At 32.8% G+C, this 27,809-nt stretch overlaps 1 protein-coding gene across 4 annotated transcripts in view; it reads left to right on the forward strand.

Annotated features, from left to right (window-relative positions):
- The window catches only part of ABCA5 (ATP binding cassette subfamily A member 5), a 114,158-nt gene that overhangs the window by 37,690 nt on the left and 48,659 nt on the right, over positions 1–27,809 (forward strand). For all 4 annotated transcript variants that reach the window (XM_051995224.1, XM_051995222.1, XM_051995223.1 and 1 more), the window contains 11 exons: positions 838–979; positions 1,592–1,780; positions 2,528–2,675; positions 3,160–3,328; positions 8,700–8,758; positions 10,226–10,336; positions 12,437–12,612; positions 13,438–13,557; positions 21,096–21,234; positions 21,841–21,931; positions 22,078–22,217. In XM_051995224.1, coding sequence (XP_051851184.1) covers positions 838–979; positions 1,592–1,780; positions 2,528–2,675; positions 3,160–3,328; positions 8,700–8,758; positions 10,226–10,336; positions 12,437–12,612; positions 13,438–13,557; positions 21,096–21,234; positions 21,841–21,931; positions 22,078–22,217 — 1,484 coding nt within the window. The remainder of the gene's footprint in view (positions 1–837; positions 980–1,591; positions 1,781–2,527; positions 2,676–3,159; positions 3,329–8,699; positions 8,759–10,225; positions 10,337–12,436; positions 12,613–13,437; positions 13,558–21,095; positions 21,235–21,840; positions 21,932–22,077; positions 22,218–27,809) is intronic.

A 27,809-nucleotide genomic window follows, 5' to 3' on the forward strand; every position in this document is an offset into this window, starting at 1 on the left:
TTTTTCTTTCCTGAAAAACCATAGTGTTAGACATCCAAAAAATAAATTGTAAATTAGTAGTAAATTGACAGAATGTAAAAATTAAAAAACCACACTAATTAATTCAGCTTTTCCATTGAACTATGAGTTTTATACAACTGAGGTTGGATTTGGCTAATTTTGCAATAGACATTATGGTGTTCCCAAATGCTTTGATGATGGAGAGTTTCTACACACAGTCTTTAAATTCATAAGTTTGACTTTTGCCACATGTCCTAGAGAACAGTGTCACACTGACTTTATTATTATTATTATTTGCTAAGGCAATTGGGGTTAAGTGCCTTGCACAGGGTCACACAGCCAGGAAGTGTTAAGTTTCTGAAGCCAAATTTGAGCTCAGATCCTCCTGACTTCAGGGCTGCTGCTCTATCCACTGCACTAACTAGCTGTCCCTGGCTTTATTATTTTATATTTTATGATAATTTGATTGCAATTCTGTGTTATGTTGCTCTTTAGAATAGCCCTTTACCATCAGTTGCTGTTACATAAAAATATTATTAGCTGGCATTTTTATAACTCTTTACGATTTGTAAAGATAATCATAGTTATATTTACCTCATTGAAAGAAAATAATTTTATTTTCATATTTAACAAAATTTCTAATTTTAATATCACAGCTATATTGTTTATGACCTGTACAAATTTTAACACATTAGTGATGGTTTTTACAGGTAGCTGAGTAAATTGTTTAAATATCTTTTGAAAATAATTAAGATGCTAAAACAGTTTGATTGTATGGATTCTTATGATTCCTAACCTGTATACTAGATCTAAATGTATTTGTATTTTCTCTTTTAGGCTTTCTTGGGTTCTATTATATACAAGTTTGATTTTTATTATGTCTCTTCTCATGGCAGTCATTGCAACAGCTTCTTCATTATTTCCTCAAAGTAGCTGTTTTGTGATATTTCTTCTTTTTTTCCTGTATGGATTATCTTCAGTAAGTATTTAACTTCAAAATTATGGATTAGTTGAAAGAGAGCTAGTTTGGGGTCAGTTAGCGGTATTACATTTAGAAAGTCATCTAGCCTCTAATTGTCCATCCACATTGGTGGAGGAAGTTTCCATAATGTGTTCCCTACAATGATGAAATGAGAGTTCCAAACTCTCCTCTCTTTCCTCAGTTAATTATGTATGTATTTTTATTCCATTAAATACTAACTTGAAGATATTCCAAGTATTGAAGATACATCAGTTTCTGAATTTATTGGTTGGTCACTTTTTGCTGAAACCATATAAAAATATGCTATAGCTTGAAAACAATTATTTGGTGTTTCTCAAAATTCTTGCAAAGTAAATATTTAATAAATAGTTACAGATCCCCTCATACATATACATCTATATGAATAAAGAACATGGATACACTTTCAAATTTCTTATATAACTTTTAATGTTTTAACATTTTGAGTTTGTAAGTTTCTTAGCATTTATTGTACATAAGATGGTCTGTGAAAATTAAAATGTTTTACTCAAGTGTTTAATATTGATTTTATTTTACATGATAATTTTAAATTAAAATTAATTTATTAACTTTAATTTTTTTTTTTTTTAGGTTTTCTTTGCCTTAATGCTTACACCACTTTTTAAAAAATCAAAACATGTGGGAATAGTTGAATTTTTAGCCACGGTGGCATTTGGATTTGTGGGCCTTTTGATTGTATTGCTGGAGGATTTCCCTAAGTCTTTAGTATGGCTCTTTAGCCCCTTCTGTCAGTGTACATTTTTAATTGGCATTGCACAGGTGAGTAAATTAACTGTATTTTTGTTGAATCTTCTCTTTTCATATCTCAAGAGAAGTTTTATATAATACTGGAAAAGTTTAGATTTGTTGCAAATGCTAAATTTTTATGACTTTATTCTTATAGTTTTCCATAATTTATTAAACCCTACTTTATTTGAATATCTAATTAAAGCATTTATTTATGAATTTATTATGTGCAAAGCATTGCATTAAACAATTTACAAAAATTAAACAAGAAAAACAAGAGTGAGAGCCTCTTTTATCCTCTTTGCATAATATAATCTTTACTAGAAAAAAATCAAGAGCTCATTCTTTTATTTCTGTCAGGAATATTATTTTCTTTTATAAAGTATAGATTATCATTGCTGTAGTGATGACTTAAAATTTTTTTTCAGATTTTATTTTAGATGTTGTAGTTAAAACTTTAAGACAATTTTTAGGAAGATAAACTTTAAAAATATATCAGATTGTTTTAAAATGGGGTTGGTTATATTTTTACACAGACAAATGTTAAAACTAAGCTTGTAGTGCTAATAAAGAATCAATGCTCCAATCTCTGATAAAGAGGTTGTCTTCCTTCTCTAATAGATTGCCTCCATTAAACCACTTTAATCTTCAGTATTTCCCTCTCTAATGATTCTTTTCTTTTTTTATTCCCCTAGAGAAATATTTACTCTGAAAGTTTTGAAGTCTCTTACTATGTATTTATTTTAAAATGATCTTAAAATTCAATTTAATTATTTTCAGGTCATGTATCTAGAAGATTTAGATGAAGGTGCTTTGTTTTCCAACTTGATCAAAGGTCCTTATCCTCTTATCATTGCCATTATAATGCTGGTACTCAATAGTGTATTTTACATCCTCTTAGCTGTTTATCTTGATCAAGTCATTCCAGGTATGTAGATTATAGATAATAAAGATAGCTTTAGAATATATATATAAAATATAGATGTGTGTGTATGTATGTATATATGTATATATGTATATGTATATATATATATAATGTGTGTGTTTTAAAACAAAGCTTTTTTTTAAGACAAGAGCCCTCTTTTAGAATAGAATTAGAATAGTCATTCTATTGGTTTAAGTTTTTATTTTTATGCATGAGTCACTTCAAAAATAAATTATGTCAAAAGATAGAATAATTTAGGCTTTTAAATACTTTTCTAGCAGATAAAACAAGTGTATATATTACTTGTAAGCTAGATTAAAAAGAAAACAGACTTTTGAAATTCCACTGAATATTTTATCTTTGCTTTGAATTTTAGGTTTTAGGATTTTAGGTTCTAAATTGTTCTAAGTTTCACATGGCTGCCATTATCTGTGATTCATACTAATTGTAATATGTGTTGGAAGAATTGGGGTTTTTTTCTTTTCAGGTGAATTTGGACTGCGAAGATCATCTTTATATTTTTTGAAGCCTTCATATTGGTCAAAGAACAAAAGAAATTATAAAGAGCTATCTGAAAGCAATATAAATGGAAATCCTGGTTTTAGTGAGATTATTGAACCTGTTTCTTCAGAATTTCTAGGAAAAGAAGCTATTAGGTATGAATAATTTGTACTCATTTATAATTTAGACAGAAATCAAAGTGCTACAAGACGATGAGTTGATGCTAGTGAGGAAAGTTAGGAAAGTCAGAAGATATATTTTGTAATTTACACTGGGGATAGAAAAGAGTAATTCTGAAATAAAAGTTACTTCTCTGACTAGAGGGGAAAATGTTAATTGATGACTGAGAAAAGGCAGAGCTGATTTAGTCTTCTTTTATTTGTTTTCTTTGCCAAGTAGATTTATTTTGGATTTGTAAAAGACAGGACTAAGTTAGCTAGTATAGACCTGAGGCCCTAGATGAATAAAGAGATAATTAGGCAGCACTGAATTGTTCTTGATGAATTGAAATCACTGAGTCTAAACTGTCCCTTGAACTTAAATTTCACATCACCAGCTTCCTATTCGATGTTTTAAACTGGATGTCTCTGAGACATCTTAGATTCTGTATGTCTAAAACAAAACACATTATTTTTCCCTCAACTCCATTCATAAATTTAGGTTTATCATTATCTTTTTGTTCTTCCTCATCTTGTGTATTCAAGTTGTTACCAGATCCCTTCATTTTTACCAGCACATCTTTCTTTTCTAATCTCTTCTCTTTATTCTTTCAGCTTACCATGTATGTCAAACCTTCATTATATCGGCCTAGAATATTACATTGGTTTCCTAATAAGTCTCTCTGCTTCAAGTTTTTCTCCATTCCAGTTGCACTGGACTTAAAAACACCAGCCAAGAGAGTTGGTGTTTTAATGAAGAGGCAATAGGAAGACATTGGAATTGATTGAATAGTCATAGCCAAATTTTCATCAGAATCTCTTTTGCAGTTATGTGAAGGAGAAATCTGTTGCCAATCTATCTTTCCAGCCTCAGTGGATATTATTCACCTTTAGGCACTTTTCAGTGGTTCAGAAATAGTAATCATCTCTCTGTTTCTCTCACATGATACTCCATATACTATCTTTTGTCTTTGTACTGCCCATCTCATATTCCTGGAATAAGTGCCATCCTAACCTATCCATTATAGAATCCCTCTCTTTCTTGAAGATATACTTTAAATATTACTTTTTATTATATTATCTTTCTAACTGCTAGTGAAGTGTCCACTCAAGAGAAAATACAGGACAGCCAAAATAATGAAAGTTTTTAAGAGCATTTATTATGGTCAGAACTGATCTCCCGCACCAGGACAGGAGGGGTCAATAATGAGTGGTCTCAGGGCCACATATTTATAGAAAGAAGAGAGAGACATCAAAATGTTTCTTGATACATTTGTCATAATAAAAGGAATTTCTATTCTAGACAGGAGACAAAGGTTATCACTCTTAAGGGTGCCATTCCCAGACGGCAATAAGGTTATCACTCTAAGGGTACCATTCCCAGATGGCAATAAGATAGTTTTTCTTTATGTTTATCAAGTTGTCAAGGTCTTAGGTTTTTAGGACAGCACATCTGTAAAAATGCCATTTGCATTAGGGTGTGAAGAACTAGTAATAAACATCTAACTACAAAGATTCAAGATTATGTTTCTCACAGTCCCATCTGGGGTGCTTTCCCACTTCACTAGTACCTCCTTTCCTATCTTGAATTTATTTTATATTTATTCAGCATATACTTATATGTATTTATTAGAATGTAAATTCTTTCTTTTTCTTTCTTTATTTTTGTAACCCCAGTGACTAGCACAGAGCACATAATAAGTACTTGACAAGTGCTTATTGATTGATTGAAGTTGTGACTGTTGGGCCATTGTCAGTGATCACTGAAATATTTTTGAAAAATGGAAGAGATAATAAAGTTCTTAGAGAAGGAAAAAACTTCATTTTCCACAAAAAGAATAGTCTTAGAAATAAAGGCCAGGGGATTTATCTTGATTTCTTGGCAAAATTCTAGGATATTTTAATAATGAGATTGTAATGAACATCTAGAAAAACTAAACTTTAGTATTGCATTTAATAATCTTGAATTCTATGATGCAAAATAGAATCACATGAGTTAGATGATAGCTTATTTATGCGATTTTGGAAGTAGTGGAATAATTGGACCCAAATAGTAATGATTAATGTAAATGATGTTTACTACAAATAAGTCTTTAGTTGATTTTTTCCAGAAATCTGTATTTTGCCTTGTGATATTTAGCATTTTGTCAGTGACTTAAATAAAAGAATAGAGGCAATTCTTAATGGATTTGCAGATGGTAACAAAATGGGAAAGGATAGCTAACATTAGGGATTCATTTAGAGATTGGAATATTGGACTGAATCTAATAAGATAATCTCCATGATGATAAAGTCCAAAGGAGTGGAATATAACAGCTGGATGAAAAAAGAAGAGATGGCTGAATGGAGCTGTCTCCTTTATGAAGGAGTTTCTCTGCCCACTATCCAGAGTACTGATGAGGTGTGAATACCAGGGTTGTCATATTCTTGTAGGCTAATGAAGAGAATTGAATTGAAGTTGGAAAAAAGTTAAATTTAGGCTTGACATAAGAAAAAAAAATTGCTAAGAATTAGAACTAATCAAAGTTGGATACCCAGTTTCAGGGGATATTGGGTTCTACCTCATTGGAAGTCTTTAAGCAAAGGCTATTTGACTAATTGTGTTTGTTGAGAAGGGAATTGATCATATATAGATTGTTCTAAATGACTTCCGAGTTCCATTCTGCTTCTGACATCCAGTGATTTTGTGAAAATACTGCTTATCTTGATATTGCAGACCAGAACATTAAAAATATAGAATAATCCAAATTTTATTATATATTTAAGGACAAATATTTAATAGGTTAAATGTTAATAGTAAAAATAAAACTAAAATAGATTTCTATATTGAAGGATAGATCATTTTTGTAATTGTTTGCATTTGTATATATTATCAGATTCAAAAGGATTATATTTTTTATAACCTGTATAAGTGTATTTCTTTTACCACAATTTTGACACCACAGAGTTTTGTTGGCTTTATTTCTTTTGGCCAAATCAACAAGCAATTATTGATGTATAAAAACCTCACAGTTTAAAAAATTGCATTTCTTTATTTGTGGGATTGAATATTTTTTCAAATTTTTATTTAAAATTTGGCCTATTCATTTTAAACAAAAAATATTTTTGCTAATCAGTTTTCTTTAGAGAATCATTTTTCTTTGGTTTACATCACCAAAAATCAAATAATTTAGAGTAAGAGATGTTTTGCAGGTTCACTCACTAAAACTTTGAAGCTGTGTAGATAGAAATAAACAGACTGAAACTTCCTTCATTTTGCAGAACTGAAAAGAACAAGTAGAATAAATATTACTTTTTATCATTTCATTCATTCCTCTTTTTCTCTGCATGGTATCTAAAGTAGTCCTACATTTTATTGGAATACTTTTGAACATATTAATATAATTGAAATCTCAATGAACATATTTTAAAAATCAAATTAATTGAACTTTAAAATTGTACTTGCTTTTGACTTATCAGCCAAAAAAAAGTCATGGGGGGAAGGACTGAAGAGAAGGTCTTATTCCATATCTGAAATTCAAGTAAGCTTTGTAATTTTAAGGACCATAGAAAATTCAAAGTCTCAAGATGCAATTTTATTGTAAAAGGGTTTCTCTGTAATACCACGGGTCTTTTATTGTCTGTCCTGTCTACCTCTAATACCATTGCTTTTTAACTGGCTTCTCTCTTATGCTGTTTGGACTGTGGAAGAAGGCATACGTACATTGTTCTTGGCCCCCGTTCCCTAGAAATAAAAGGAGGCTTAAAATAGCAATCGAAAGGGAAATTACACAGTTGAATTTTTTAAAGTTCTCTTCTACACATACTTACAGAGAACTAGACTTAACACTTAATTTTTCCCTCTTTTCTGAATGACTCAGCCCTTTAGAATTTGTCAGATTGAATTTGCCCCCTGCCTGAACTTAGATATTTTCTCTATTTAGCCAGTGAGATTTACCTTACTCTGTTGTAGCTGTCCTAAACCAGTGTCTCTTCTCTAAAGCATATTTTAGGTATAATTAAAAATTAACATTTTCATGTTTAGTACTTCGTATGTTGCAGTGCCTTGAATTTGTGAAACATCCCAGCAGACAGTTCCTGGGAACTCAAATTGACTTTTCAGTACTGTTAATTATCATTGTTTCCATTTTAAGAATGCCCCAAACTATGCCTTTAGTAATATATTTTAAATTTTATTTCCATGAATAAAATGAGAGGTTTACTAATCTGTAATTTATTTTCTCCCCTCATTTCAGAATTGTACCACATTTTCCCATCTCCAGTTATATGGAACCCTTGATTCTATATGATTTTTATTTTTAAAATGTTACTGCTATACTACGTTTTACTTTATTTCCAAATAAGATTCTCCTTCCTTCTGATTCCATTACCTAGCAAACCATCTATAGTTATAAATAATAAAAAAAGGAAAAAAGTTCAGGTAAACTTAAGTTTATAATAATATAAACAACATTCCCATATGCTCCATCTCCTGCAAAGAAGGGGATTAGAGTTGTATTTCCTCAACTAATTTTTAGTACCAATCTTGGTTATAATTATGCATTACTGATTTTTAAATTTTTTTCTATTGTTATTGTTATAGTCAGCATGTATATTGTTTTATTAGTTATACTTCGTGGTTCTCTGCTTCACTTTACTAAGTCTTCCCATGCTCCTAAACTATTCAGTCATGATTTCCTATGGTATTGTTAGAGTCTATTATATTCATGTAACACAATTTACTTAGCTATTCCACATTCAATTTATAATGATTTTTTTAAAAGGCCATTAACAGTTCTTTAAGTAATGGCATCTCAGTTCTTTCAGTTATGCCTGTGGGTCTGATATTGCCCTTCTCTGAGCCTTAGGTTACTAAAATCAAACATATTAAACTAAATCTCTCTCAAACAACTGAACATACAATAGTGCAGGGTTTTGAACTACAAGGCTTGTCTTCTGGTCACTGATGCACAATTTTTACAATCAAACATGGAGATATTCTTGATGAAAAAAATTTTATGAGGAAGAAAATATATTTAATATTGTCTGACTTTCTTACTGTTAGCAGTTTGAATTATATATTAAGTCATTGAATTTTTTTTGAGAGGGCTGAAACTAGAGCAAAATGACTAGTGATATATATATATATATATAAAACACTAAAATAATGATATACTATTGATATGAAGTATGCTGTTGTTAGAGTTACAGAGAATATCTTCAGATTTTGAGAATGGAAGAGAATGTTTTCCTTTGCAACTTACAAAAAAATTCAACTTTTGGTCGTTTATTAAATTAGTTTATGTATTTATCAATGTTTGATGCAAAATGGTAGTATGTTACTCTGTTTTCTCAATTTCTGTTCTCTTTTCACTAAAATGTCTTCCAGAATCAGTGGCATTCAAAAAACATTCAGAAAGAAAAGTGAAACTGTGGAGGCACTAAGAAGTATGTGATTTTCTCATTTAATTTACATTGAATTTAAGAAGAAATAGTTTTAAAAATTATGAGTATTTTAAAAATAAAATTTTAATGATGCCTTTAGTTTTTATATCATGATCATTTCTGAAAGTATTAAATCCTCCTTTGTAAAAATGCCCCATGACTGTCAAATGGTATCTGTCACAATTCTGTCTTTTAGTCTCTTGCCTCCTCTGAGGGGAGTAAGATATGTTTCATTATCTGGTTGCTAAAACTGTTATTAGTTTTTATAGTGCTCAGAGATTGGGTTTTCTTTAGTGATCTTTTAACTTATGGTGTTGTAGTCATTGTGCATATTGTTTTTCTGGTTTTTCTGTATTACTTTCAACATCAGATTATCAGATTATCAGATATCGTTATTAAGATAGCACTTTTATAGTGCTATAATGTTTGCAAAGAGCTTTCCAAATATTATCTGACTTTATTCTTATAACAACTCTGAGATGTAAGTACTGTCTCCATTTTACAGTTGAGGAAACTGAAGCAGATAGCAGGTAAGTAGTTTGCTTAGTGATTTATATCTACTAAGTTACAAAGTGGATTTCAATTTAGATCTAACTGAAGGTCCAGGGCTCTGTCTCCTCTTCCACTTGCCTCAAGTTTCTTTGAATTCCCCTTAATTGTGATTTCTTATTGCATAATAATATGGTTATACTGCTATACCACAGCTTAGCCACCCACTAATAAATAGGTACCCACTTTGTTTTAAGTTTCTTGTTGTCATATAAAAGTACTCCTCTAAATATATTGTATAATAAATATGTGAGTCTTTATTGGAGATTTATTTATTTATTTATTTTTAACCTCTTTAGAGTATGTATCCCCTAGTAGGATCACTGGATTGAAGGGAGTGAACAGCTTAGTCTTTTTTCTCTCATCATTCCAAAATGATATGTTAGACTGATTCACAGTTTCATTGGTTATTATGTCAAATCATGTGGTTTTAATAATCTCAATATTAATTTTCTGTTTTTGAATTGTAGTAAATGCTTTTAAGTTTTGGATCTTCTCTCCTTGATACTCTTTGGGCCTCTGCATACAGAAAATTTCTATAAAATCATATATTGTGCTACTTTTCTGGGTTTAATTTAAGGGCAATTTATCTCTTAATTCTCTATCCCCCTTCTTGTCCAGTACAATATACTTAAGTAGTTTGACATTACCAACTCATATCCAGAAGAAATACTAGCTTCCTAGCTTTCATACCATTGTAATATATATTGAAATATAACAAATAAAGCTTAGGTTTCTGTTACTCTTTAATTTTCAGTCATTTACAATAATGTTACTTATTTTGCTTCATAATAAGGTAACATTTAAATTTTTTTCTTTGTCATAGTCAGTGATGCTCCATTGTTATAAACCCTTTAATCACTCTTAATTTTTTTCATCTGTGCTATTTCTGTGTTCATAGTTTTCTCTTTCTTTACTTAGATTTATCCTTTGACATATATGAAGGTCAGATTACAGCATTACTTGGCCATAGTGGAACAGGAAAAAGCACATTAATGAACATTCTTTGTGGACTCTGCCCACCTTCAGATGGTAAGAGTTTATAACTTCTGTCTTTAAGTATTTTAAAGGATTCTTTCACATTGATGTTTTGTTTTTTCTGTAAAAGTAGTTTTATACTAGCGGTCTTCAGAATTTTTCATAGTCCATTGTTAGCATTAATTTTTCTTTTTCTAGTGGAATAATGCTAAAGATGAGGAAAGAGACACAGGTTTTTTTTCAGTGACACATGTATATATGTGCTGCTAAGACTCTCCTGTTGGAATCACATCATTACCTCTCTGAAGGGGAAAGTTAAAATGTGACACAGTAGCAGGAGAAGGGAGAATGAGTGATTTGAGCTGCAATTGGTGAAGGAGAGGTATTATGGTGTTTGAGACAAGCCCCATGATTGACAGTTGCTAGAAGATGATGTTAATGAACTTTATAGCCTTTCCTTGGTTTATCTCACAGTTCTTAATTCTAATGAACATTTTATGAGTACTCTTTGAGAACATCCCCAGGAAAACAAGCCCCAGCTTAGAAAAACATTGGTATGCTCCAGTCTTACTTAATTTGGACTTATAAAAAACATGTTGTTATTGATTTTATGTGGAATTTTCCCCTTTTAAGCACATCAAATGTTTTTAAAATTGATTTTGTTTTGGTCTCCCCAAACTCCTCTCCATCCTGTCCCTCTCAGCTAGTATGAAGTAGCAATAGCAAGACGATTTCAAAGGGGAATCTAGAAATCTTATACAGACTGCCCTGAAGATCAGAGGAGCATAATTTCTAAATTCTATCACACGTTGGATAAAATATGCTGAATCAGGGGTAGCCATCTAAGCTTTGCTGTCAGGGATTTTTGGTCCTATTATATCTAAATCTCAGATATATTCTAGAAAATCTGCAAAAATACCAAATGATGCTGATATTTTGAGTTGATGTGAATGTGTTAACTTTAAAGCTTTACCAAAAACTGCAGAATTGCAGTGTTAAAACTCCTATGAATTCTACATCCTGATACAGAAAAGAAAGTAAGCTTTTATACTCTAAAGATAATTCTACTTCTTCCTTCAGAGTTCTGCTTTACAGTCTTCCTCATCCATCCCATATATGTTGTTCCTAGATATATTTCCCCTTCCTGGTCATATATCCCATATTCAAAAATAGCCATTATCTCTGCCTTTGAAGTGTGTCATAGTATGCAATGAGCCTACTAAGCAGGTACAAAAACCTTTTCCCCATCATTGACCCTAGTGGGTTTAAGCCACTTTCTAGTCTTAGCCCCCTTTAAAACTGTATGGTTAGGGCTAGTTCTTTCTTCTAAAAGATGATGATGGTCAGTAGTACTTGAAACTCTAACTGAATATTTTTCACATTCTATTAGATATTATCAGTCATTATATGTGACATTTTTAAGTCAGTATTTTCATCAGTTTTAGAGCAAGATTAAATGAAACGCACATAAAATTATATACCTATGGAAATATTTCTAAGCTTCCAAAGTATATGACACAAGTAGAGAGGATAGGCCAAAAGATCTAAGATTTCACATTTGAAGAAGAATAGGTAGTCTATTACCTGTAAAATGATAATTCTAAATTTTTCTTGTAAACTAAAGGAATTACTAAAAGATAATGTGGTTTGGTAGGTAGGGTGTTGGAAGGTTTAGGTTCAAACCTAACTCTGACCCTTATTACCTTTGGAACCATGTCCTTTAACTACTCTGAGCCTCTGTAAAATGGAAATAATGGTGCCAGAAGTCTTTGTTTCAAGGCTCAAATTAGATCATTTACACGAGAGTGCTTTGTAAATCTTCAAGTGCTTTATAAATGTCAGTTATATAAAACAATATAATAGTTTACTTTGAAAATAAAGCTTTCATATTTTATTGTCTGGTATTTTTATTTATAAAAAGTTACTTCAATTTTTAGTTATTTTATTTTATTCTTACCCCTCAATTTAGAATAATTAAAGAATTCAAAGTACAAATGAAAAGGTATGCACTAATATTTTTTGATAGAAATTGAAAACTGATGAGTACCATTTAAAAATAGATTTGTATCATTAATCACTTAATAGCTCTAACAGTTTATCTTATTAAGAGTAAAGGTTTTAGGTTTAAAATAATTTTTATTCTTATGCTTTTAGGGCTTGCATCTATTTATGGACATAGAGTCTCAGAAATTGATGAAATGTTTGAAGCAAGAAAAATGATTGGAATTTGCCCACAGTTAGATATAAATTTTGATGTACTGACAGTGGAAGAGAATTTGTCAATTTTGGCTTCTATCAAAGGGATTCCAGCCAACAGCGTGATACAAGAGGTATGCTACTTAAATAGAAAATCATACCTTTACTTTGCATATATTATTAAATAGTGATAACAAGTCTGTACCCCGAAGGCAAAGTGCCTCATGCTAATTCAGAAGTTTATGTTAGCTTAAAAAAACCAATTAAATAGATAGTGTAGAATATTAGGGTAAACTTTGGCAAATTTTGTTTATACCACATTTAAAAACTGCTATTCATAATGTGTAAGATTATTCTCAGCACAGAGCATAGTTAACCTGTTTTTTTATTTTTATTTTTGGTAAATATATGTCAAAAATGATCCTCCTACCTTCAAAGCAATATTTATAATTAAGCAAATTGATTTCACTCTGTATACACACACACACACACATATATACACACATATACACATATATACATATATATGTATAGTTGGGAAAAAATAACTTATTTTATCATTAACAATCTTTATTTTTTATTGGCCATTTTTTTGTCTCCACTGAATAATAACATAAAGGAAAAACATCTTTTATAGTAAACATACATAGTCCAGCAAAATAAATTTTGATATTGGTCTTGCCCCAAAATATGTGTCCTTTTTCATCTTAAATTCACCTTACTGAACGGGGCATATTTCATCTTTAGATTTCGGGACACAAGTGGTTTATCATTTAATTGATCAGAGTATTTTTTTTCTGTAATGTTTTTATCATCATACAAATTGTTCTCACAGTTTTATTTACTTTGCTTTGTATGAGTTCATAGTGGTCTTTCCCATTTCCTCTGAAACTGTCCATTTCATAATTTTCTTATAGAACAATAACATTTTTGATAATCTCTCCCTTTTTTTTATGAAGGTACAGAAAGTTTTACTAGATTTGGATATGCAAGCCATCAAAGATAACCAAGCAAAAAAATTAAGTGGAGGTCAGAAACGAAAACTATCACTGGGTATTGCTGTTCTTGGAGATCCCAAGGTAATTATTGTAAACTATTAAGGTATTTTAACTGTATGCTTAGGACAACTACAACATATTCTACAAATTGGAAAATAGAAAAGTCATATAGAGGCACGTGAGATACTGTTTCTATTGAACAATACCCAGCCTGTTGAGAAAACCAAATCAGTTGTACCAAGTTACTTAACTTATACTTGATATTTGATTACCAGATAAAGTAACTCCCTGAGAAATGACTTTTGTCAAGACATTTATAGTATATAACCAAAATGAATCTTAAGTAGAAAACCATCAGCATTAAGCAGTTCACATTAGTCCTGTGCTTTATAATTTACACAAAACCCAAAGAGATTTGATTATTCACTATAGTGTCTCCACTTCTTAGCTGAATACAATTAGAATCATTTTTTTCTCACATTTTACTGTAATTTTTTCTTGTCTTATTTGTTCTTTTAAGCTAAAATTAATCAGTATTCGCTAATCAATAATTTTGAATAAGTGCAACTGAAATGCTATAATGAGGCTTATTTTGTATTGGGCTAATGATAAATTTTCACATTGATTTCTTAGAAATTATTATTTATGCATTACCTCTACTTTATTATTGAGGTAGTGCCCATAATAATGAGGTCATAGCTGAAAGTATTGAAGTATATTTCCTATTTTCTTATACCTTCTATCACCTTCTTCCTCCATGTTCTTCTAATGTGATGTTCTTTGTTGTTTCTTAAACAAGAAATTCCATTTCTCAACTGGGCATTTTCACTGGCTCTCTCCCATATCTGAAATATTCTCCCTCCTCATCTCTACTTGCTGATTTTCTTCAAGTTCCAGTTAAAATCTCACATTCTATAGGAAACATTTTCTGATTCTTCTTGAGTCTAGTGCCTTTCCTTTTGTTGATTATTTTCAGTCTATCTTTGATGTAGTTTGTACCAAGTTATAGTAATACTTTACAACTTCTACTTTGAAACTGATCAAATTCAGTCCTGGGTGCATTTCAGGGAGAAAAAAAATGCTTCAAGACTCAACTCTAGCTTGTCCCTTGTTGAACTTAGGTTGTTGTCTTGGTTGAGCAGGAGGGATGTGAGGCTGGCTAGGCATACTGCCCAGCCCCTGCTGCCACTGCTATTGCCTCTTGGCTGCAGGCACCTCTTCCTCACTGAAGGTGGTAGTGGACCGAACTGGTATTTTGGAGCCCACAATACTGAGATTGTGTGTGTTGAAGGTCAGGTATTATATTTCCTGTTGGATGATATGGGTACAACATATAGTTTCCTGCCTCCCTAAATAGTAGTACCAGATGGCATGTAGAGTGACTGTGGTGCTTGGCAGGGGGAGAAGCAGAAGGAGTAAGAGCAGTGGCAATGGCGGCAGTGGTGAGGGTCAGGACTCCTGGGCAGCAGAGGGGTTGGGCCTTCATATCCATCCCTCCTCTATCCAGGAAGCTTGAATGGTGTGGGGTTTCTCTTACAGTTGTGTCAAAAAGTCCTTGGCAGGGCTGCCCTGGCTTAATTATCCAAGGTGGAAGCCTCAGTGCCCCTTTGAGGAATTAGGTGGAGAGGAATAGTTGGAGTATGCAGACGTATAACAAAATTTGTTTGGTACTTGTCATTTTCAGCACTCATTGTACCTTCTGGAACCAATTAATAATGATTACTGAGGTACCATTGTATTTGCTTTTCATTGGATTGGATCCTTGAGAGTGGGGATCATCTTTTGCTTTTCTTTGTATCCCTAGCATTTTTGGCACAGTGCCTAGCACATGGAAGGCACATACTTTATTTATTGGCTGACTGCTATTTCATATCAATAGAAAGAAAACCGTTTATTCTTCTGGTCTTGGAACTACAACTTCCTTATATTGACCACATTTTGAAAAGTTTGGTATCAATCAATAAGGGAACATTTATAAAGTGCCTGCTATGTACCAGGCACTGTGCTAAGTGCTGGGGATAAAAAAAAAGGCAAAAGACGGTCTCTCCCCTCAAGAAACTTATACTCTCTTGAGAGATGATAAGGAATAATTTAAAGTGGGAAAGCACTTGAATAAAGGATTAGGGAAGCCTTCTTGTAGAAGGTTTTGAAGCAATGTATGTATCATAAAATAATAGTTGAGTCTTTCTCTTTTTCTTTCTTGGAGTATATGACAATAAGAAGAGAACATAGGAGCCTTTGGGTGTCATCATTTCTATTGGGAGTCATGTTGCTTTAATTGTTAAAGAATAGAAGTTCCAGTTACAGCCCTACCTAAGTTTAGAGGCTCATTGTCTCATTGAAATTTTTTGCTCTGAGTCATTGGGGGAGGGAATTGGGAGGTAAAACTGTTTTTTCTTGACTGATGACTTAGTTTAGTTAGGGAATAAGTTTGGATGCTGTTCCCTAATATTGAGATCCATTGCCTGAGAATATACAGCTACTCTGCCTTGAATCATTGTTCAGTTCTTTTGTTGCACCGAATGGAATGGATTTCAAAACTTGAATCTGTTGCCATCTGGGGAATTACTATTTTGCCTAGCTTTGTCAAAATAAATGAGAAAAACAGCCCCTTTACCATTCATTGTGGTGAGCTTTTTCTTCTCAAAACGCCGCCAGGTGATAAAAGTTCAGATCTTTTATTATCTCCAATATAGCCCGGTTAGCTTAGAGGCCTATCTCTCTGCTTGGTTCCAAGAGCTCTCTCCGAATGTCGCCAAATCCAAAGTTATGGTCCTTCAGCCTCTGCCTCTGCTTTCTTCAGCCTCCAGCCAGCTCCATTCTTCATGTCATTCCAGTGAAATCTCGACTTGTAGCTTCTTCCTCTGAAGAACTTCCTTGACTGGCCCATTGAAGCTCTATTTATGCTCCCAAAGAGCTTCAAGGGAGGTGTGAACTCATTGAACTCCAATGAGTAAAGGTGTGAACACAAGCCTTGTATTAATTAGTTCTACTTAGTACCTTGTTTCAGGTTCTGCCCAAAACATCTTCTTGTAAGATTAGATCAACTCTAATTAGTTAGCAATTAGTAAGGATTCCAACAATTCATGACCATTGAACACCCAGACCACCAGACTTCTTATTTTCTAGACCCTGCTGAGCAGGACATTCAGACATTAGGCTTCTTACTTCTAGGACCTAGTGTAGGAATTGGATTTTAATATATAAGGCAAGATGAAGAGCCAATTATATTTCACATGCAGGATTCTTCTAATTACACATTGTCTAGATGATAATCCATAAGTATTTACCCTATTTTTCCCTCCTATATTTTATGATTCCAAATACACAATTCTCTTGCCCTACTCCTATCCACTGTACTTTCCTTCTGTCTTCCCTTAGCCTTACCTCCTGTAGAGTATATTATACTCTGGTGGAGCTTCTCTTCTATCCTACTTCTCATAGCTCCAACTTATGTTAAAACATACTTGCATTCATCTCATTCATTTCCCTCAATTTTTTTTTTTTATCCTTCCTGCACCTATGGAAATCACTCTAGGATCTCCCTCAGAAGATGCTGGATTTCAGGGCATCTTCTTCAAGTTGGGGTATACTTTCTTTCATCTCCTTTAATATCTGGGAGGAGCAAGAGTGAGCATTCTGTAGCATCCATCTATAGTACTCTTTGCATATCTATCTTTTAGGCACCAAATGATTTATTTTTGCATAGGAAATACACATATACATATGTAGAGACATAGAAAGAGAGACTGAGACTAACGATCTAAGTAGAAAGATATAGCATGGTCTTCATTTTGGAAATATCACTTTAAAAAAATTTCAATAGTATTTTATTTTCCAAATACATGTAAAGATATCACCATTCTATTCATTTTTGTAAGACTTTGTGTTCCAAATTTTTCTTCCTCCCTTACCACTCTCCTCCCTAAGATAGCAAATAATATGAAAGTTAAATATGTACAATTCTTTTAATTATATTTCTATATTTGTCATGTTGTGCAAGAAAAATTAGACCCAAAGTGGAAAAACCATGAGAAAGAAAAAAATAAACAAAAAGTGAAAATACTATGCTTCAATACATATTCAGTCTCCATAGTTATTTCTCTGGGTGTGGATGACCTTTTCTATCCCAAGTCTATTAGAATTGCCTTGAATCACTGTATTGTTGAGAAGGGCCAAGTCCCATTACTATTGACCATTAGATAATCTTGTTGCCGTGTAGAATGTTCTCTTGGTTCTGCTCGTTTCGCTTAGTGTCAGTTCATGTAAGTCTTTCCAGGCTTTTCTGAAATCAGCCTGCTCATCATTTCTTATAGAAAAATGATATTCTTATACCATATACCATAACTTGGGAATGTCATTTTGGAACCTTATAGAGAATACATTGGAAAAAGAAGAGACTGGAGACAGAAACTAATTAAAGGACTTTATTACAGAGCAGGCTAAAGGTAATTAAGGCCTGAACTAAAAGTGGAAGCTGTGTAAATAAAGAGAAGGGGCATAACTGTGAGAGAGATTGTAGAGAAAGAAAAAATAAGATGTGACAAATGATTAGATGGGGATGAAACATGAGAAGGAACAAACAAGGTTGCCTGCAGCATAACAAATCAAGATGAATATAGAGGGATAGTGGAAATGTAGAAATTTAGAAGTGGAATGAATTTTGATGGAAATATGCATTCTATTATACATGTGTTTAGTATTTGAGATATTTTGGAACATATGGAGATTAGGTAAACAATAAGAGTTTAGCATTTCCTTACTATGTGCCAGATGTTAAGTCATAGGGTATAAATACAAAGCATGAAATAATGTAAAGAACTCCTAGAGAAGGAATTTACATTTGAATGGAAGAGACAAAACATATAAACGTATATATAATATAAAGTTGATAAATATCCAGTTAAATGTAAGGTAATTTGGAAAGGAAACATTACAACAGAATGACCAGCAACTTGTCTATAGCTTACCTTTTAAAGACATGGATAAATTTTCAGGTATTGACTTATTTTTATGATTTCTTGACTAGCTAACCTCATTTGTGTTGAGATTCAGGTCTAACAGACAAGTTTTCTCCCTGATTATTTTTCCTTATGATATTTAGTAGTTGTGGTAATATTTTATAATTCTTTCATTAGGAATAGGGAATCAGGAATAGTGTTGAACAGAAGATGGTGCTTAAACTTCACCTTAAAGGAAGGAAGAGAGTCTGAGAAAAAGAAGAGGAAGAAGTGTGTCCTAGATATATAGTATGACCATGGAAGGGTTTGGAAACTGGAGATAAGAGTGTCCTAAGTTTGAAATAGAATGCCATTTAACTAGATGGCAGAGTATTAGAAGGAATATAATTGAAGAAGAAGCTGGATTGAGGTCAGGTCCTGAAAAGTTTTAAATGCTAAACAAGAGTTTAAATTTAATCATGGAAGCAATAGGAAACTTTTTGCATGGATAAAGTAGAGAAAACACTTATTAGATCTATCCTCAAGGAAAATGATATGGGCAACAAATATGTAGGATAGATGAAATAGTGAGAGATCTGACACGTGGAGTTTCATTAGGAGACTGTAGAATTAGTCAGGTGAGAGGTAATGAGGGTCTGAACTAAACCGTTTGAATGGAAGGAATTAGATTTGAGAGATGTAGAGGTAGATATGACAAGATTTAAACACTAATTGGATATGTGGGGTGAAGGAGAGTTGAGTCAAGGTTAATGATGAGATTAGGAACTGGGGAACCTGGAAGAATAGTATTCCTTCACAGAACAGTGGAGTTTGGGAAAGGATATAGATTGAGAGAAAAAGATAATGAGTTCACTTTGGGATATATTGAGTTTAGATACATAGAATCATGTAGAGGGTCTCAGAAAGTGGGGGAAATCTGGGTGAGATATAAGACCTTTCAGCCCAGAGGGAGCCTGCTAACAATGTCTGGTTCAGCTCCCCATCTCCCCTAAGGGCAATCAGACTTCCTGAGAAGTCAGGGAGTAGTGACAACTTGTGTTGTGATTGAAGCAGAATGATACCAGGTGGCAAAGAGTAATACTAGGTGGCAAACTACATACAATAGCAAGTTGTTTTTGTGGTGCCACGTGCACAGTATATACTTGGTGCAAGCCCAGTGTTGTTTTTGTTACCTAACAATATGAGGATATAAAAAGGGGAAAGTTCTTGGAATAAATAGACTCCATTTTCCCACCATATTTAGTAGTCCCGCCTCATCACTTTTCCATTAAGACAGTATATTTTAATCACCCCAGCATGGGGGCTCTAGAAAGCATGGTTTTTTTTGCCATCCCAACTTGGGGTCTCGAACATAACAGAATCAGAATTTGTTTGCATAAAGATGACAATTAAACCTATGGGAGATGAGAGCTGATTAAATAGAGAAATAGGATTGAGAAAAAATTAGAAGGCCCAGGAAATAGGCTTGTGGGTTGCACCCATACTTAGTGTGTGGAAAGAACTTGATTATCAATGGAAATTGAGAAGGGATCTCTTATTCTGAGTTGCCTCTGGGGAGTGAAAGATAAGTAGTATAATTTACTGTTTCCTGGCTACTGGATTGAAATCATAATCTATACCTCGAACAGAACTTCACCCAAAATACCAGGGATAAAGGTGTACCCAAGAAATATTATCAGAAATGATATCCTATATTTCACAGAGAACCCTAGTACTTATTTATGTATCAGAACTCTGAAATTCCTTTTTGTCATAGGCTCCCATTCTTCCCTTTCTCTTCCTCTTAGCTGTAGACCAGACAAAACCACCCTTACAGATTTACTTCACGGTATTTTATTTGATGTGTTCTCTGCCTCAAGACTTAACTGGATCTTTAACAAACTTGATGCCTCATCTCCTATCCTTGGGCAAACTGTCCCACGTGTCTAGAATATACTTCCTTCTCACTCCACGTTTTAAAATATTTTGCATCCTTCAAAATCAAAATTTAGGTGACACATTTCTTGATTCCCTTAATTGTTCATGCCCAAATGCCTCATATAAAAAACTTCTCCTTTTGCATGTTGTATCACCATAATGCAAGTTCTGTGAGTGTAGAGATTGTTTTTGTTTTTTCCCTGTTGCCTAGCATAGGCTCTTGCATATAATAAGGACATAATAAATATGTATTGCATTATGGATAGACTTGAATTGGTACACTTTGAATATTTTTGTGTTAAGCTCACTAAATAATTGTCTTGGCATGATTTGAGTTGTACTCTAGTAAAACAGTTTGATCAATTTTTACAGGAATCAGAAATTTTTGCATTATGTCTCCTTTCCCCCTTATTTATCTCTTTATTTCCACTTGTTTTATACATTTTATTGCCAACCAGAAATGCAGAATTTAGTTTCTAAAAAATTCAGTACTAAAAATATGTTCATATCCAAAATGATTGTCTCCAAACAAATTGGAGACATCTATAATCAATTTTCTGTGATATATTTAGCAATTAAAAATTACAGGTAGAAAGATTAATAAAATAAAGTCTACTACTGCTTTGAAATTTTATTTTATAAAAGGAAGCCTTTGGATGTATTTAGAAAGTTTGGACACTAAATTTCCAGATCTCTCTTTGTATGTTTTCCTATGATTTTTTTATATTTTCTTTTGATGAGGTATTGCTACTAGATGAACCAACTGCTGGAATGGATCCTTGCTCACGTCATATTGTTTGGAATCTCTTGAAATATAGAAAAAGCAATCGAGTGATAGTACTTAGCACTCATTTTATGGATGAAGCTGACATTCTTGCTGGTGAGATTTTTGTCTTGAAGAAAAGGGATTGTAAATTATGGGTGCTCCATGAAAACATACATTAAGTGTTTAATTTTGAGGAATAGCTAAGGTAGTTGAAAGTTTAAAAGTATCACCTAAGGGCATTTATTCTAGGCCAAAATTTCTAACCTGATGTATATGGATCAAGAGATCTATGGATAGATTTCAAGGGATCCAGGAATGGTAAAAATGACAACTCTATTTTTATTAATCTCTCATTGACAACAAAATATTATTCTAAGAAGGGATCTATAAGCTTCAACAGATTGCCAAAGAGATCTGTGACCAAAAAAAAAAAAAAAAAACAACAACCTTTTGTTCTGCAAAAGCAGGCAGTTTTTCTACAGTATATATTCAATAGCACAAATAAATAGATAAATAATACTAATGGAGGTGGAAATTAAAGTTTTGTAATCTCTGCCATTAATTTATATCTGGGAAGTCACTAATCTATTCATCAGTGTTCTTTCTGTTAAAGTCTAATACTTTAAGTAATTATGAAAACAAAATTATAAGTATCAAAGTATAGTTGTTATGAAAGAGGATTTCTTAAATTGTAAGTGCAAATTGTAAATTTCTTTACAGATAGGAAAGCTGTGATATCACAAGGAATGCTGAAATGTGTTGGATCGTCTTTGTTTCTGAAAAGTAAATGGGGAATTGGCTACCGACTAAGGTATTATTTTAAACATTTGCATCCCATATGGCAGCTTAATGCAGCTGAATTGTTTATGTGAATTCAAAGCAATCATTATTTAAAATTAACTGTTTTCCTAGTTTGTCATATAATAAACATCATTATGATTTCTGGATTTTCTTTAGCATGTACATAGACAAGCATTGCATCACAGAATCTCTTTCATCACTGGTTAAGCAGCATATTCGTGGAGCTAACTTATTACAACAGAACGACCAGCAACTTGTCTATAGCTTACCTTTTAAAGACATGGATAAATTTTCAGGTATTGACTTATTTTTATGATTTCTTGACTGGCTAACTTCATTTGTGATATTGAGTTGAGATTCAGGATTAACATAGACAAGTTTTCTCCCTGATTATTTTTCCTTATGATATTTAGTAGTTGTGGTAGTATTCTACAATTCTTTCATTTTTCTTTAACCAAGGAAAAGGTTGCTTCTATTTTACTTTTGATAAAAACAAGTAGCAACATACTTTCTACTTTCTAAGTCTTCCTGGTCTAAATTCTAGAATTCTGTTAACATTTCTTCTTCTTTTGTTCTATATTCTGAACTTGACAATTTTTTAGGCCTCATTTAGAGTGGATTTCTGAATTCATTGTTTTCATAATAATCTAGTACATAATATCAAGATATTACAAGATCATAGCAGAGAGTCTGCCTCACTGAGATTAGAAGTTTTGCTGATGAATATGATATCCTAATTTCTAATTTATACTGTTATAAAGAAGGTTGTCTGGGAGTGAGTATGTTCCATCTGGATTGAAAGAAGTTTTATTAACCTAAATTGGGGAGAGTTGAATGTTTCATTTTCTAAAAAACAATATGTTTAATATTATTTTATATTACTTGCATTTCCAAATAATATCCTTCCCTTCTGTCTTCTCAGTGAATCTTACTGACTTTAATGAAGAGTTTATAAAGTATAAGAAGAATATTTGAAGGAAACATGGTGCTCTGAGTTTGGTTGTAGCCCTAAGAAGTAGAAATACACTTGAGAGGGATTTTTAAATTTCCTTCCAGCTTGAGGATTCTGATATTAATAGTTTAATGAAAATTTAAGTATAATAAAAAAAGAGGATAGTGAAGTCTTTGTTTGTTATAGTTAAGCCACTTACACATATTGTTATGAAAATAACTATTACTCTACTGCATCATCCTGACATAGAGATATGTGATTTTTCAAAGATCATGGCAACTGAGGGTAGATTCTGGGAGATTCTGCCATTCTGCCATGCTTCTAGTTCCAGCCCAGTAATAGATTCCTGATAGTCTCTGAAAACTAGAGTAACAAAAAACAAATCACCATTAGGTTGTATGCACTAAATAATTGGCATATAGTAATTGTTTTGTCAAAAACTAGTACTATATAGGTTTAAAAAAAAGTGTGTGTGGGGGGGAGATATGAATATGTACAGTGTGTTACAGGAGAAAAAGCTTCAACTCTGGGGTCAGAGCTTCTAAGATCAAATCCAGTTTCTGATGTTAGTCCTTACATTATAGATAAGTCATTTAGTCTCTTTGGGCTTCAGTTTTCTCATCTTTAAAATAAAAGCAGAATAACACCTGTAAAGTTATGAGATGATCTTCAAAGTATTTGTTGAATTTATAAAGAAAGTACCAGCCATTGTTAGATGAAGGATGGCTAACTTAATTAAGAGGAGGCTAGATTCATCATTATCAGCAAAGAATAAAAAAAAAAAACTTCTTTCTCCTTTTTAAATATTTAATTCATTTAATGACTTGAAAAATGTTTGTTTTATTGATCTGCATATTATTTTTTCCTTTTAATCATATCAGTAGTAAAATTTACAATTGTAACAAAACCCCATAAAATAAAATTACTTTGGATCTCCTTTTCCTTTCTCATGCAGATACTTGGATTTACTAAAAGTGGTCCTTGTGTACCTCTTCATGTTTTAGTCTTATAACACTACTCTGGGTGGAACATTAGCTTCCCAAAGGAGAAGCAAATTCAGATAGCTATAAGTCATGCAACCTTCCCTTTCAGTGAACCACTACTTCATTTAAAGATCACTTCACTAAACACCATAGCCTTCCATATATAATGATTTTAGGTTAGGTGGATTGATACTCTCTTAAAAAGGAAAGCATTTGGAGTTGTTACTAAATAAACCATCATCTATGAACCTTACTTCTCAGGAACCTATGTAATTCTCTAAATTGGGTCTTTAAAAGGAAAAGCAGAGGTAGGAGGGAGATATTTTTATAGAAGTATTTCATACCTAGATGTAAGCTCTTTTTTTTTTTATTTTTATTTAATAATTACTTTATATTGACAGAATCCATGCCAGGGTAATTTTTTTTTTACAACATTATCCCTTGCACTCGTTTCTGTTCCGATTTTTTTTCCCCTCCCTCCCTCCACCCCCTCCCCTAGATGGCAAGCAGTCCTTTATATGTTGGATATGTTGCAGTATATCCTAGATACAATATATATTTGCAGAACCGAACAGTTCTCTTGTTGCATAGGGAGAATTGGTAGATGTAAGCTCTTTATTCGCTGCAGGGAAATCCTTTACTCCTAGGAGGTATTTACTAGAAACCAGTGGCTAAAGGGAGGGTAATGATATAATTTTTTTTTGAAAAAATAATAACTTTTTAATTTTTTAAAATATATACAAACATAGTTTTCAACATTTACTCTTGCACAATCTTGTCTTCCAAATTTTTCTTCCTTCCTCCTTCCCTTTTGCCTCCCCTAGACAGCAAGTTATCCAATATAGGTTAAACATGTGCAGTTCTTCTAAACATATGCTGTGCAAGAAAAATCAAATCAAAAGGGAAAAAAAAATAAGAAAAAAAACAATCAAATGAACAACAACAAAAAAGGTGAAAATACTATTCTGTGATCCACATTCAGTCTCCATAGTCCTCTCTCTGGATGTAGATAGCTCTTTCTATCAAAAGTCTATTGGAATTGCCTTAAATCACCTCATTTTTGAAAAGAGCCAAGTTCATCACAGCTGAGCATCACATAATCTTGTTGTTGCTGTGCCCTTGGTTCTGCTCACTTCATTTGGCATCATTTCATGTAAGCCTTTCCAGGTTATTTTGAAATCAGTCTGCTGACCATTTCTTATAGAACAATAATGTTTCATTGCATTCATATTCCATAACTTATTCAGCCGTTCCCCAACTGATGGGCATCCACTCAGTTTCCAGTTCCTTGACACTAGAAAAAAGGCTGCTACAAATATTCTTGCACAAGTGGGTTCTTTTCCCTTTTTATGATTGTTTTGGGATAGAGACTCAGTAGAGACTCTGTTGAATCAAAGGGTATGCAGTTTGATAACCTTTTGGGCATAGTTCCAAATTGCTCTCTAGAATTATTACATCAATTCACAACTCTACCAACAATGTATTAATGTCCCAATTTTCTCACATCCCCTCCAGCATTCCTTATTGTCTTTTCCTGTCATCTTAACCAATTTGATAGGTATGAAGTGGCACCTCAGAATTGTCTAAATTTGCATTTCTCTAATCAATAATTATTTGGAGCATTTTTTTTCACATGACTAGAAAAGGGTTTAATTTCTTTGTCTGAAAATTGTTTATATCAGACTGTTTATATCTATTGACTGTTTATCAACTGGGGAATCTTTCATATTCTTATAAATTTGAGTCAATTTTCTAAATGTTTTGGAAATGAGGTCTTGCACTTCATAATATTCTCTAGTTCTTCTTTGGCTATAAATTCCTTCATTCTCCATAGATCTGAGTGATATACTAACCCTGAGTGAGTGATAGACTATCCCTTGTTCTCCTCATTTGTTTATGGTATCACTCTTTATGTCTAAATCATGAAACAATTTCGACTTTATGTTGGTATAGGGTGTTAGGTATTTCTAGTTTCTGCCATATACTAATTTCCAATTTTCCCAGAAATTTTTATCAAGTAGTGAGTTCTTATCCCAGAAGCTGGGGTATGAGCACCAGCCCTGAAGTCAGGAGGAGCTAAATTCAAGTCTGGTCTCAGACACTTAACGCTTCCTAGCTGGGTGATCCTGGGCAAGTCACATAACCCCAATTGTCTCAGCCAAAAAAAAAAAAAAAAAGAAGAAGAAGAAGAAGAAAAGAAGCTGGGGTCTTTGGATTTACCCAACATTATATTACTCTGGTCATTGACTATAGTGTTTTGTTGAACCTAATCTATTCCACTCATCTATTACTCTTATTTCTTAGCCAGTACCAAATGGTTTTGATGGCCACTGTTTTATAGTTTTAGGTCTGGTATGCTAAGCTTCATTTGCATGTTTTTTCATTAATTCTCCTGAAATTCTCGACCTTTTGTTCTTTCAAAATGAATTTTGTTATTATTTTTTCCTGCTATAAAGTAATTTCTTTGCATTTTGATTGGTACAACACTCAGTAAGTAGATTAATTTAAATAGAATTGTTCTCATTTTTATTATATTAGCTCAGCCTACCCATGAGCACTTGATAGTCTTCCTATTGTTTAGATCTGAGTTTATTTGTGTGAGAAGTGTTTTGGATGGAGTAGTTATGGAAATGTTAATGAGTACCATTAGAGGAATTCCTATATCAAAAAAAATTGAAGCGAGATATGGAGCCAAAATGAAGAGCCAACTATTGGTTTTGCCCTTTTGTGGTACAATATGTTTTCTGCACTGTGCAGTTCAGAGGAAAGTCATGTTGATTTTCTAGTGATCTTGGGTTTTTCCCATCAGTGGGAGACTAGAGTAGCACTGTAAATACAGAGGATTTTATAGTTTGGTTTAATAGGTGAGACTTTTTAGAGGGTCTAGTTGAACTCCCTAGAAACCCTGAGTACTTTTCTTCTTGAAGAAGAAAAGGAGAGAGAGAGGATGCTACCCTAGGGCTACAAATTTAGTTTAATTTTTATTTCTTCATTTTTTTCCATCTACTTTGAAAGAATTTTGGCCTAAATATTCTTTTTTCTAAAGTTTTACTGACACTTATGGAATTACTCTTCTGGGTTTACTACTTCATATTATTGTATTAAGTTTAATTTAGTTGATTCATTTCTCCAGTTTCAGTTCTTTGATTGGAACAGGTTAGTTTGTTCCCTCTTCCATAGTCCCTTGAATGGGATGCTAGGTCCTTGTTATATGCTCTCTACAATCTGGATGCTACTGTTGCTGACTTGAAGCAATTCAAGATGGGGTTGCTACCTTCCGGGACCCTTCCCCATCATATTCTTTAACCCTTAGTCTGGATCAAGGGACAAGAGTCCAACTAGGACCAGACTCCATTATCTGACTCATTCCCTGGTTTCTGCCTCTGTAGCCAAAAAGTCTTTGACTTTGGTCCCATTTCCCTGAAGTAAATCACCAATTATATGTTGGCAGCCTCCTATTGCTATTACAACTGGATATCAGAGATAATGCCTCCTAGGTAGCCATGGCATGGATAGCCTGTGCATCTCTGTTCCATTTATGTTTTCTTACATAGCTACCTATAAGGTACCGACTTCACTTTGTTTGGGACTGAGATATCCCTGGCTTCAAGACTTTTTTTTTTGATGGAGATCACATTGGCTTCAGGCTCCCTGCTTGTACTTTTGACCAGAGTTTCCACAGGCTTACAGCCATCTTCTTTTGAACTATTAGACTAGGTAGAAGAGCTTACTTTGAATTATGATCAATTGCCCTTTTAAATATTTCCTGGGATGTTTCTAAGGAGAATCGTTTTTAGCTAGAACCTTTCATGTCGCTCTAATTTTCAGAAGTTTGAAATACTATAGATCAAAAAAAACTATATTAATCTCTGGAGGAAGTGAAAGCCTACTGAAGAGAGGAACATTGTCTTAATTGTTTAGGAGCTTGAACACAAAAGCCTTTTTTGCCTTTT

This window comes from Antechinus flavipes, chromosome 4 (genome assembly GCF_016432865.1).
Source record: "Antechinus flavipes isolate AdamAnt ecotype Samford, QLD, Australia chromosome 4, AdamAnt_v2, whole genome shotgun sequence".
Classification (NCBI taxonomy): Eukaryota; Metazoa; Chordata; class Mammalia; order Dasyuromorphia; family Dasyuridae; genus Antechinus; species Antechinus flavipes.